This window comes from Podarcis muralis, chromosome 16, assembly GCF_964188315.1.
Source record: "Podarcis muralis chromosome 16, rPodMur119.hap1.1, whole genome shotgun sequence".
NCBI lineage: Eukaryota > Metazoa > Chordata > Lepidosauria > Squamata > Lacertidae > Podarcis > Podarcis muralis.
The window spans coordinates 26,001,841-26,015,211 of record NC_135670.1 but is presented as its reverse complement, the minus strand read 5'-3'; the positions used below and the strand labels follow the sequence as shown (position 1 = coordinate 26,015,211).

At 50.0% G+C, this 13,371-nt stretch overlaps 1 protein-coding gene across 4 annotated transcripts in view; it reads right to left on the bottom strand.

Moving 5' to 3' along the window:
• The window catches only part of CABP1 (calcium binding protein 1), a 38,477-nt gene extending 30,572 nt beyond the window's left edge, over positions 1 to 7,905 (bottom strand). Inside the window, exon 1 of one of the 4 annotated variants that reach the window (XM_028710604.2) lies at positions 7,803 to 7,905. Coding sequence is in view for 2 of the 4 variants with exons in the window: in XM_077920222.1 (XP_077776348.1) it covers positions 6,540 to 7,079 (540 nt within the window). In the remaining 2 variants the exon portion in view is untranslated. Of the gene's footprint in view, positions 1 to 6,539; positions 7,694 to 7,802 lie in introns of those variants that run through there. The other 3 variants (XM_028710602.2, XM_077920222.1, XM_028710601.2) reach the window with 3 other exon arrangements.
• Positions 7,906 to 13,371: the final 5,466 nt, after the last annotated feature.

Sequence of the window (13,371 nt, the reverse complement as noted above, 5' to 3'; positions counted from 1 at the left end):
CACAGCATCTGCTCTGCATACAGAAGATCCCCCAGGTTCAATCCTCATGTAGGGCTAGGAGAGATGCCCTATCTGAAGGGCTGCTGGTCACAATAGTCCAAATGTTAGGAACCTATAGCCATCCAGATATTGCTAGACTACAGATCCCCTCATCCCTGACCATCCTTGACGGATGGGTCCATAATTAAGACCATGTTCATCCATCAGTCTAGACTAGGGGTTCAAGGGTGAGGGTGTGGCTTGCTATTGTCCATATAACCACCAACTCCTTTGCCAGAAAACTTCTTCAAGATCAAGAAGTTAAGATCAAGACTTAGAGCAGTGGTTCTCAACCTGTGGGTCCCCAGATGTTGTTGGACTACAACTCCCATCATCCCTGAGCTCTGGCCTTGCTGGCTAGGGGTGATGGGAGTTGTAGTTCAACAACATCTGGGGACCCACAGGTTGAGAAAGCCTGACTTAGAGGGTCTTAGAGAGACCGCTTGGGTATGCTCCTGGTCTATTTATTGCCCTGTTGCCCAGCAGTATCCCTGATTGGGCTGTCCAAGGTAGTCTCTGGGGTATTGTTGGATTTCAGAATGATCATCCCGAGTGACCTCAATATCCATGTGGAGGGAATCAGTTACAGTGGGTCCAATCCTAACTCCAGGACCAAATCAAGAGAGTAGCATTAGGTGAGTGCTTCTCAGCCCTGGGTAGTTACATTAATGGGGTGCCGCAGAGCACTATCTTATCTCCAATGCTATTTAATATCTATATGAAGCCACTGGGAGTGGTCATTAGGCGGGTTGGGGCAAGGTGCCATCAGTATGCTGATGACACTCAGCTCTATTTCTCCATAACATCTGAACTGGGAGAGGCTGTGCAGCCCTCTGGACCAGTGCCTGGATGCAGTGATTAGATGGATGAGGAAAAACAAGATGAGCTTGAATCTTGGCAAGATGGGGACACTGTGGATGTGTGGTTCCTGTGCCTGAGAAATAGGTCAATTGCCTACCTCTGAAGGAGAAGGTTCGGAGTCTGGGGGTGATTCTGGACCGATCTTTGTTACTGAAGGCCGAGGTAGCCTCAGTGGCTAGAAGTGCCTTTTACCAGCTGCAACTGGTATGGCAGCTACAGCCGTTCCTGGACTGGGAAGGCTTGGCCACAGTAGTCCATGTACTGGTTACTTCAAGATTAGATTACAGTGGTACCTCTGGTTACGAACTTAATTCATTCCAGAGGTCCATTCTTAACCCGAAACCATTTTTAACATGAAGTGCGCTTTTGCTAATGGGGCCTCCTGCTGCCGCCGCACCATCGGTGCGCGACTTCTGCTTGCATCCCGGGGCAAAGTTCGCAACCAGGAGCATCTACTTTTGGGTTAGCGGAGCTCATTACCTGAAGCGTTCGTAAGGAGGACAGTACATAACCCGAGGTTCTAGGTAAAGGTAAAGGTACCCCTGCCCGTACGGGCCAGTCTTGACAGACTCTAGGGTTGTGCGCCCATCTCACTTAAGAGGCCAGGGGCCAGCGCTGTCCGGAGACACTTCCGGGTCACGTGGCCAGCGTTACAAAGCTCCATCTGGCGAGCCAGCGCAGCACACGGAAATGCCGTTTACCTTCCCGCCAGTAAGCGGTCCCTATTTATCTACTTGCACCCGAAGGTGCTTTCGAACTGCTAGGTTGGCAGGCGCTGGGACCGAGCAACGGGAGCACACCCCGCCGCGGGGATTCGAACCGCCGACCTTTCGATCGGCAAGCCCTAGGCGCTGAGGCTTTTACCCACAGCGCCACCCGAGGTTCTACTGTACTTTAATGTGCTCTAAGTGGGGCTTCCTTTGCATTTGATCTGGAAGCTGCAGTTGGTGCAGAATGCTGCAGCATGACTGCTGTCAGGAGTGAGACCCTGTCAACATATAACATCTGTGCTCAGAGATCCGCACTGGTTGCTGATTTGCTACCAGGCCAAGTTCAAGACACTTAACAACTTGGGACCAGTTTACCTATGAGATAACCTTGCCCCACATGTGCCCTCTCATCCACTTTAATCAGCAGAACGGGCATTACTATGGATGCCATATGATACCCATTCTGCATTTATAAGAACTCCATCATTTCATATGGCAGCGCTTACCCTTTGGAACTCCCTGCCTATTGACACCAGGCAGGTGCCTTCACTGTACTCTTTCTGTGCCTGCTAAAAGCGTTTTCCTTAGACAATTTTTTGTTTAGTCAAAGCCTAGCCAAAAGATGTAGAATGTTGACATGTGCTTTAACCTGATTTTTAGCTTATCACTGATTTTAACTATTTTTGAATGTTTTGAATTATATTTTTTTACTAACAGTTTTATTGTTTTGTTCTCTTTGTAAACTGCTTTGAGGACTTTTTACAACCAAGCAGTATTTCAATCCAGCGAAACGAAACAAAAAAGCTATGCTGACTGGAACTGATGGGAGTCTAGCAATACCTGGAGGGCCACAGGTTCCCCACCTCTGATGTAGACAAGGCATTACTGAGCTGAGTGAACCAGTTTTCAGTTCTTGATATAAGACAGCTTCCTATCCTCCGACAAGACTGACGCAGGGAGGGGGACCAGTTTGCCAGCTGGTATGGTTTCTCTCCTTGACATAACACATGTAATAAGAGGAGACTGGCACTCTGCAATCCTGATCATTAAGGCGCCCCCTGAGGTGCTCAGTACTCCTCTCCACAGACTCCTCCAGGCAACCATTTCACATCTCCATAACTCTGTGTAGGGGGGAAGTGCATGCGGATGGACAGTTAACCACTCTACTCGCTCCAGTTCTGCCGTCATGAACCTGCTAGTCCCTCCTGTGTTAGGGTTGCTAGGGGGTTGCCCAGAAGGCTTGAGCCCTGGCTGTTTTCTCCTGGGCCCCTGATCTCCTTCCCCTCTGCTTTAAAAAACTTAGTTCTGTTTTTTGTTTTTTTTAACTTTGCTTAGTGATAAACATGAGGATAAGGCTCCAAATGGCTATAAACCTTGATGGTTATGTTCTGCCTTCACTGTCAGAGGCAGTAATGCTTCTGAATACCAGTTGCTGAAAACCACAGAGGGGAAAGGGGAGAGGGCTGTTGTGCTCAGGTTCCCCTCCTAGGCTTTCCTTTGGGGGCATCTGGTTGGCCACTGGTAGAACTGGACGCTGGACTAGATTAGGGGCAGTCTTTGGTAATCTTTCGTAATACGGTGCCCTGTGCGAGGCCAACATTTGGTGCCCCCAAATGGATCTTCTCATTTTTGTATCTCTTTGGATCAGTGCCCTGTGCAGGGGAACAGCTCACACAACCCTAAATCCGGCACTGAGTAGATGGGCTACTGGCCTGATCCAGCATACTCTTCTGGTGGTCTTATGCTCTTGGGAAGTCCACAAGTAGGAGGTCTGAACAGCCTCCCCAATTGCTTGCCTCCAGAATCTCGCCACTAAAACCCTACCTAGATATGCCAGGGATTAAACCTGGGATGTTATGCATGCACAGCAGATGCTCTACCATCAAGCTACAGGTCCCCCTAGTTTGTCTGAAAAAAGTGGTGTCCTGCCTTTCCACCAAATGGTACTCCCAAGAGCACACTTCAAGGAGAGCACATAGATTGGGAAAACTGCTCCTGCAGACATTACCACACACACATGCCAATCTAATGTATGAAGCGCTTCCCCAAAGAAGACAAACTGTGTCACACAGAGCTTTAGATGCACTTACTCTGCATCTCCCTGGAGACACCCCCAGCTCCTAGTCTGTCATCTCCTCTCCCCAGTCCCCAGCTGCATGAGAAATACAGGTTGGGCTTGTGATACAATGCATCATTGGAGAGTCAAATCCCTCTCTCCTTGCATTTGCAAGATCCTCACTTTGGTTTCATGGACTACTTGTGCTAAGACAGTGTGTTGTCTGGGGCTGATGGGAACTGTAGTCCAAAATGTCTGAAGAGCACTGAGTCAGGACTGGTTGGTTAAAAGTTACACGCTGTAACCCCACCAAGATTGAAATAGGTTGGCAGGGGTTGTATGAAGCCTGAGCAGAACAGTTGGGGGTGTTAATGCTTCTCTCTCTCCCCAGAGGGGAGCCGGTGGTGGCATACTGGTTACATTGTTAAACTAGGACCCGGAAGACCAGGGTTCAGATCCCCACGCAGCCAGCAAACTCCCAGGGTGACCTTGGGCCATTCACCATCTCTCAGCCTAACCTAACTCATGGAGTTCTTGTGAGGATACGTTGGGGAGGAAGAGAACCCTTGAGCTCCTTGGAGAAAACGTGGGATAAAAATGTGATAGATAAACAAACAAACCATAAAATAAATTTTCTTCCTTATTGTGAAGGAAAGAAATTAATTCCTCCTTCCACCTCCCTCTTTTTCAGAGTTTTCAGGAATTTAATTTGGACCTGCCTTTGCCATCCTAAGGACCTCCAGATGTTTCAGACTACAACTCCCAGCTGTGCTGACTGGGGCTGATGGAGGTTGTAGTCCAAAACATCTGAAGAGCAGCCAGTTGGTGAAGAGCTTGCTAGACTACTTCTGGGAGGGAGCATCTTATGGAGCAGTCTTTCTGCCCCTTCCTGCTCCATCCCTACAGATAGGCTGCAGAAAGGGACAGGTTAGAGACAATTCCTCTCTTTTTAGCCTCTCCATCACATAGGAAGGATTCATTCCCAGCAAGAACACTTGGACGCCATCAACTTGACACAACAACATCAAGAGCCAGCCTAACCTACCTCACAGGGTTGTTAGGAGGATAAAATGGAGAGGAGGAGAACAGTGTATGTCACCCTGACCTCCTTGAAAGAAATCTAACAATAAATAAATCTAACAATAAACAAACAAACAAACAAACAAACAAACAAACCATTCTACACATCCTGCTCAGTTTAAAATCCTGACTGTCTGAAGATTTCAGACCTGGATAAAAAGGACTTTTTAAAAAATACTCATGCAGAGAGAGCTGTTATCAACCAAATGTTTTGCGAGTGGCAGTGGACCCAGAGCACAACTTAGCAACTGAAGCAAACACTCCCTGTCCCGCTCTCTCCACCATGTCTAATTCTGGTGCTCTTTTATTTGGCTGACACATCAAAATAAAAATGCATTTTTAAAAAGGGTCAGTTAAATGGCTGGAATTGGCATTTGTCACTCCTGTAAACTTAAATGTCAAACCTTTCTGGGTGGAAAGATACAGGGGCCACCTGCAGGGAGAAGATTATCAGCACTATTAAAAGGTGGCAGAGAATGAGATAGAGATGAAAGTTGCTGAGGTTCTCTTGCACAAGCATCCCCTGTTCATTTCAATGGGACTTGTGCAGGAGACCTTCCTGTTGAACTGGGCCTCCTCTTACTTTGCCAACGGGGCATCCTCCAGATGTTTAGGACTACAACTCCCATCAGTATGTCCATACTGGCTGGGGCTAATGGGAGTTGTCATCCAAAACATCTGAAGAGCACCAGGTTCGCAAAGCCTTGCATAGCTTGTGGTCATGCATAGGTGTTATCCTATGCCGCTGGCATCCAACCCAGACTTGGTCCTGAGGCAGTTTTCACAAGTGACACACCCAGAAAAAAGAAGCAGGGGAGGTTTTCTCACCTTCAAAATGCATCTATGTGAAAATGGTCACCAGTGGACGTGAACAGAGCAGTGCTAAAATCAAACCCAATATTCGAAGGTCATCCACAGGAGCTCAAAAGACAAATAAAGGGATAAGCAACTCATCCTTAGGTTTGCTTAAAGTGTCTATTGCATGTTTTTTTTTATTAAAAAAATGTATTATTTTTAACTGTTTCACTAATTCACCATCTTTGCACTTACAGTCTCTCCAACCTTCAGCCCGCCCCAGCAACACACAGGACGGAAGCATAAGCGGTGTCTCTCCTCTCACTCAGAAAGACGGGTTAACTTGACCCCAAAGCTTCGGGGCCGATACCCAACACACAGGGGGTGCGCTCAGGCACAATTCGCACACATACACACACCAAACCGCTGAGCACGACCCCTTCCCGCTTGCTGCGTTCTCTTTTGCTCTTCACCAGCTTCTTTTCCACGGGGATTGCTTTAGGTGGCTTGTTGGTCCCTGCCAATGTCTGCCCGACTCACTTCCTTTCCCTGGCGACTCCTGAGGACTAGCTGCTTAGCCCTGCCTCACTTTACCGGTGCTCTCTCGCGCGCAAACCTCTAACCCGGCGGTTGCCTTGCATCACTTTACCGGTGCTCTCGCGCACGCACACTTCTGACCCGGTGGTTGCTTCCTCCTGAGAACCTGGGGAAAGGTGCACAGGGAGGACTCCAGGAGATTTTGGAGTGGGGGCTTTGAAGGGAGGAGGAAGAGAAGCAGCACCAACGTCTGTTTTCGCCCCCTCTCGCCCCCTCCTTCCCTCCCAGCATAGCTCCGCTGGAGTTTCCTGCCAGGCAGCCCCGAAGCAGCGCATTTCCAGCCAGAAGTTTCCGAGCTCTCTCTCCCCAACCCCGCATCCCGTCCCAGAAGGAAGCGCAGGAAAGAGAGGAGTGGCAAGCAGGGGGCAGCGGAGTTAGAGGAGGGACGAAGGGCCCCTTACCTGGCCAAAGACCGAGCTGAGGATGGGGTGGAGCTGGTGGAAGAGTGGGTCGACTTCCGCGCCGGGTTTGGAGGCGGCGGAGCTCTTGCTGCTGCCGCCGCCTCCGCTGCCACCGGAGGTGCCTTTGGGGGACGCTCCGTCGGGCAGCTGGAGGGACTCTCGGCTGGCTCGTTTGCCGCCCAAGTCCTGCCCCCGACCCGCCGTCGCTACCCCGTCGCTCTCCGCCTCCTGGCTGGCACTCCGAGAGGAGCCGCGCGCCCGGCCGCTCCCGCGTCTCCGCGGTGCCGCCTCCGCCTCGTCGGGCTCCCCCAGGCGATTCTGCTGCTGGTGGTGCCTCCTCAAGCTGCCGTTGGAGGAGACTGTGGCGCCGGCTCCTGGGTGGCACAGGGGCCTCCTGGCGCTGGGCTCGGGGCTGCCTTCCGTGCGGCCCCCGGAGCTGCGCGGCTGCGGTTCGCTGGGCGCCCGCCTGCCGCTCCCGCCGCCGCCCGTCCGCAGTAAGGACGTCTTGGACTCGCTCTTGCGCACCGAGGAGGAACTCATGGTCGGCGCCGCCGCCGCTCAGCGGACCAGCATCTCTTAAGCCGCCAGGAGGAGGAGGAAGCCGGGAGGGAGGGGGTAGAGAGGAGGAGGAGGTGGGGGGGACGCGTCTTTATATCTTCTCCCCCCCCCCCACCGCCCCACGCCTGAGGAAGCTCCTGAGCTGGAGGCGACTGCCGCCGCCGCACTTCAGCACCACAGCCCTCGGACAGCGCCCGGAGCAGCAGCAGTAATAGTAGCAGAGGCGCCGCCAGGCACAACCGCCGCCGCAGGTGAAGCGCCTGCAAAGCTGCCGCCGCCGCACTTCAGCACCACCGCCCGCGGACAGCGCCAGCAGCAGCAACAGCAGCCGTGAATGGAGAGAAGAGGCTACGCCAGGCAGAGCCGCAGGTGAAGCTCCTCGCCCCGCAGAGCCGCCGCCGCAGTAGCCGCAGCCTCCCTCCCTCCCTCCGACCGCCGCATCGGCTCCCCGAACCCCGCGGGAGCCCCGGCAGTGGGTGGGAAGCGCCGCGCCGGTGGCGGGATGAAGGCGCAGCGCTGGCCTTGGGAAGGAAAGAGGCGAGGAGGGAGGGAGGAAGGAAGGCGACCCTCACTTCCCAAACAGGAGTAGTGCGGAGGGTGGGGAGAACCTTCGCCAAAAGATGCACCAAAGCTTCCCCCCCCCCACTCCCCGCCTTAGCAGACACCGGATCCCCTCCCTCCTCCTCCCTCTCCTCGCTTCCTCACCTGTGGAGTCAGCCAACTTTCAACGCCAGGCTCACCCTGGACCAGAGCATGAACTCGTAGATGGGGAATGAAGGCAGAGAGGCACTTTGGAGAGCTCCAGCAGAGGAGGAGGAGAAGGAGGAGGAGAATGGCAGCAGCAACAGCGCCCTGATGGAGGGGGGGGGGGCTGTCGCTTGGCACAGCCAGATTTAAAGGGTCCCAATAATGGCACCCTTGTCACAAGACCATTCTATTGCTCTAGGAGAGATAAATAAGTACTCTTGGCATCCACGGGGGTGAGGTGTATCCTGAAGCCTGCCTGTTCTGCTTCCCTATGGTCAGCTCAGGAAACAGAATGTGGATGTCACAGAGGGCATCAGGGTGGGAGGCCTCAGAGCCCTGGGTCAAAACTGAGTGGGACATCCTCAGGCACAAGTCCCACCGGTGTGACTGCCACCCTGTTCTGTGAGCACCCCCCACATTCAGTCCGAAGGGGGCCTGTACTGACATTCATTTATGACAGTCATCATGGAGCTCAAGGTGAGGCACAGGAGCTTTTGCCAACCTGGCCCCCCCCCCCCATGGGAGTTGTAGTCCAAAACATCTAGAGGGGACCGGGTTGGCAAGTACAGGTTTTCAAGTACAGTTCTAGCCTAGAAATAGCTGAGAACCTCCTGGTGATTGATAAGGACAGCCTAGACAACCAGTGGTGATCTGAGCTAGCAACAAAATCGGGCAGAGCAACAGACACGACTGTTATCTTTGCACACTTGGCCACACTCCAGTCAAGCAAAAGTCAAAAGTTCTTTACATCCATTCCCTCCCCTCCACACACATCTCTCCATCCTCCAACTGGTTATGCAACCCCCTGAGCTCTGGGCCCTATTCAAAGTGTTCACATTAGTGCTTTATGCTCTAAATAACTTTGGCAACAAATATCTGAGAGACTGCCTCCTTCTGGAGAAATCCTCTTAGAGGATAAGATCAACAGAGGAGGCCTTGTTGGTAGTTCAACCATCCTCAGAAGTTAAGAGGGTGTTGGCCCAGGAGAGGACATTCTCTGTGGCAGCCCCAAAGTTGTAAAACTCCCTTCTCCCCACACAGGTGCATCTGGCACCTTCACTTTATGGCTTTTGGGGGATGCTGAAGAGGCACCTCTTTACTCTAGCCTTTGACACCTGAGAGGTGTGTTTTCAGGACAGCCTCTGTTTCTGTGCTTGTAACTTCTTTTACCTGTTCTAGATTCTTGAAATTATTGTAAACTGCCCTGGGATCTTAGAATGAAGGGTGGGTGAAAAATGAAATTAATAGTAAAAATAATTAGCAACAATCACGCAAGCAGGAGGCATTATTACACTTCATGGAGGCCACATCCCCATCAAGGAAAGGCATTCTAGGAGGGTGCAGAACAGGGACAATGATGGTGTAACCCAGGGGGAGGGGATGTGGTTTGGAGGGAATCCTGAGAGCCAGCTAGAGGAGACTGGAGGGTCATATTTGGCCCATGGGCTGGATGTTCCCCACCCTTCCTGTAGCTATTCTGCAACGGTGTCTACTTGTAAATTCATTAGGTCAGGTGGTCTGGCTCAGATCCATTGTGAAGCCCAAGATGCCTGACTGGGAACATCTCATCAAGTTCTCAAGTTCTGTAGTGTAATCAATCTTGGGTTAACTATCCCTCAGGGGGTTGGGGAAAGGGTATTAACATGTAATTGGATTCTCTTGTGCAAAAGTAAATGAGGAAACTGTCCAGGTAGATACCCAATATCAGCAGCCAAAGGTCACACCCTTTTCCACCCTTGTCATTCTCATGTACCTTATTGACAAACATCCAGGCAGATAATCTCTCCCTGGTGGAGTTAGCTTCCCTGCCAGCTATTTTTATGTCAGGGGAACCATCTGAGACTCAAACTGAGTGTAGGTCCTTTGGACCATACTCCACACCACCAGGAAGCCCTCCAGCATGATATGAAAATGACCTCCTTTCCAGGCTTTTTGCTTCTGATGCCCAGAAACACAGATTGCCTCTGAAGAGAGAGGTTCCATTTTGCTGTTGAAGTTATCATCAAAGCTGGTGGCTATTCCCACATCTTACATGGTAGGTGATGTCCAGCGATATAACATAGTCTGGCCTCCCCTAACCTGGGGCCCACCATAGGTTCTAAACTACAATTCCCATCAGCCCCAGCATCATAGATCCATGCAGGCTGGGGCTGCTGGGAGTTGTCATCCAAGGTACGTGGAGGACACCAAGTTGGGGAAAGCTGATGCAGTCAGTGCCAAGCTAGATCTAGCAATGTTTCAGATTCCAAGTAGTAATTGCTTCAAGGAAGCTTTACTTTCCAGCTGGAAACCTCATCAGGGTTGAAAGCAGTTGCCTTATTAATAGAGAGGAAATCACTGAGGCAGAAATAGGAACGAGACATTGGCTTTGGAAAGCCCTCCGGGGATCAATACAGCAAAAAGTTCCACTGGCAGCAGATGGGCAACACTCCTTCCCAGGAGGAAGGCTACATCAAGGAGGCCTTGGTAGATTAACCAACCCACTGATACTTTATCACAGGGCTGGGACACCTGCTACCCTGCACATGTTGCTGAACTCCTCCTGTGACCCTGACTATTGGTCATGTTGGCTGGGCTAATGGCATACAAAGCACATGCTCTGCCACTAGAACATAAGAGCCCTGCTGGATCAGGCCAAAGGTTCATCAAGTCCATAGAATCAAGGAACCATAGAGCTGGAAGGGACCACAAGGGTCTAACCATAGGGACCATCTAGTCCAACCCCCTGCAATGCAGGAATCTTTTGTTCAACATGGGGCTCGGACCCACAATTCTGAGATTAAGAGTCTCATGCTCTACTAACTGAGCTATCACAATGGACAACCAGATGCCTCTTCTAGGAAGACTACAAACAAGATCTGAGCACAACAGCAACCCTCGCTTCCTGTGATCTCCAGCAACTGATATTCAGAAGTGTTTTTGCCTCTGACCATGGAGGCAGAGCACAACCATCATTTTGTGGACAGCTGCTGTGTTCTATTATACTCTAGCTTATGATCACAGTCTCTTTGACAGCACAAGGCCCAGGTCCAGCCCAGGCACAAGGAATGTCTCCTGCAGTGACTTCCGTGGGAGGGATTTTAATGGGCCTGCTGTAACCTGGTCCAAAACAGGTCATAAATGGGAGTCAAACTTCCCATGTTGGCTCATTTACTTTTTATGTTCTCAGCTTCTCTCTTCCTGAAGACCGTGTTTAATTTCAGATCGGCACATAACAGGAGAAGGACATTATACTTTTGGAATGCAAAAGAGGTGGCTGGCTGGCTGGATTGAACAAGACCAAGGAACAAGCCCAAGGAGGAAAAGAAACTAACACTGTTAAACTGCTCTCTGCAAGAACCGCCTCTCCAGAGGGAGTATGGATTATTTGCCATCTGGCTGGACAGAATTGTCAAGACACTTAATATCTTACATAATACGCTTATTCGCTGCTTGCTTCCCAAGGTGGAACAAACATTTCATTAAGTAACGTCATACAAAGTCAGAGGCAAGACCTACCCTTGATGCCGCTAAGGTGGGGTTACAAGTCATGGCATCCGGATGCTAGTGCAGCAAAACAGGACAAGGCATCATTGGTACAGCAACTTAGGACAGCATTACATCACTCACACAGAGGGCAATGTAAAGAGGGGCTGCAGAGCATCTGCTTTGTATGCAGAAACTTCCCAGGTTTAATCCCTGGCATCTCCAGGTAGGGCTGGGAGAGACCCCTGTCTGATATCCTAGAAAGCTGCTGCCAGTCAGTGTGGCCAGTACTCAGCTACATGGAGCAATGACATGCTGTGTTGTAAGGCAGCTTCCAATATTCCTGTGTAGTGCAAGATTGTGGCAGGGGTTGTTCTAGGGGCTGGAAATTTCTCAGCTTCAATGTGGTTCATATTCAGATAGTACCTTCCCTACCTGGCTAATTAACACAGGGTAAAATCTCCACCACAAACCTCATTGAATTGAAACAAAAAAAATTCCTTCCAGTAGCACCTTAAAGACCAACTAAGTTAGTTCTTGGTATGAGCTTTCGTGTGCATGCACACTTCTTCAGATACACAAACATTTCGTGTGCATGCACACGAAAGCTCATACCAAGAACTAACTTAGTTGGTCTTTAAGGTGCTACTGGAAGGAATTTTTTTTGTTTTGCCTATGGCAGACCAACACGGTTACCTATCTGTAACTCTCATTGAATTGAATGGGACTTGAATGAAAGCAGAAGGGTGCAGTAGCCATTTACTTCAATGCAGCGAACTTCCCGTGCAATTTGGCCCATTTTAATTACCCAGAGGCAGGATGGGCCGTTTGAATTTTCCACCTCATGTGGGCACCAAAATATCCTGCGTGCAGATTCCAAGGAAGGATCATTTCACCTTGATTCATGCACATGACCTCCTTTTCATCTGAACTGCAAAAAAGTCAAACCTCTTAATGAACCAGTGAGAAAACCGATGGTGGGGGAAAAGGAATAGAATCACAGCAGAGTTGGAAGGGGCCCCAAAGGTCGTCTAATCCAACCCCCTGCAATGCAGGAATTACAGTTAAATCTGCCTTTGTGTTGTCTGCAACGGTGGCATTCAGCTGCTGCTGGGAGAGAGGAAAACAACCTCAGTGGCAGAGCATCCCCAGCCTAAAACCCTGGAGTGCTGCTGTCAGTCAGTGTAGACCAATTGAACTAGAGGGACCAATGGTCTGAGTTGGTCCAAGGCAGTTTCTTGTGTTGCTATGTCATTCAGCTCAGCACACAATACCCTTTTAGCTGTCTTCTCAAACTTTTAATTTCCTAGGTACTGAGTGCTTGAAAGGGCCCTGAGACTGACTATAGGTCCACAGAGAAAAATGTTCCTTGAAACAGATTGTCTGGAGGGTGCTAAAGATCATTACTTGATTGGAAATGCTTTGAGAGTGCTCAGAAACAGGGAGATTTGCTTTATGGAATAAATTCTGCTGGTTAACCAATGAATATGCTATACGAGTGTCACAGCAAGAATGTGTTGTGCTAGCTAGATATTGGAACACTGGAGGAAAGCTCAAATTCCTGTCCTAACAGAATGGGAAGGGAAATTGTACACATAGGCACTTATGGCAAAGCTATTAAGAGTCAATTGAGGAAAGTCCCTTCCAGCTCTACAATTCTGTGTTTAGATAGAACTGGAAAGTGTTTACCAAATGCTGTCTTTAACCAAGCACATTCTCCACAAGATCCAAAATATTTATTTTAGATGATATAATACACCCCCTTCTCTCTCTCTCTCTCTCTCTCTCTCTCTCTCTCTCTCTCTCTCACACACACACACACACACACACACACCCAGATGAGAACCCTCCCACAGAAAGACAGAAAGACTTTTGTGCACACACTCACACACTTCAGTTTTCCAAAGGATCTCGGTAAGTCAGATCCAGTAGAATTAATCAGCACCTTGAAAATTACATAGGGATGAAAGAGGAAGTGAGAAAGAATGTCATTTTTCTAACTTCCTCCTTCAGCTGTAGGTACATTTCAAGCATTTCAAGGGACAAAAAGGTGACTACACTC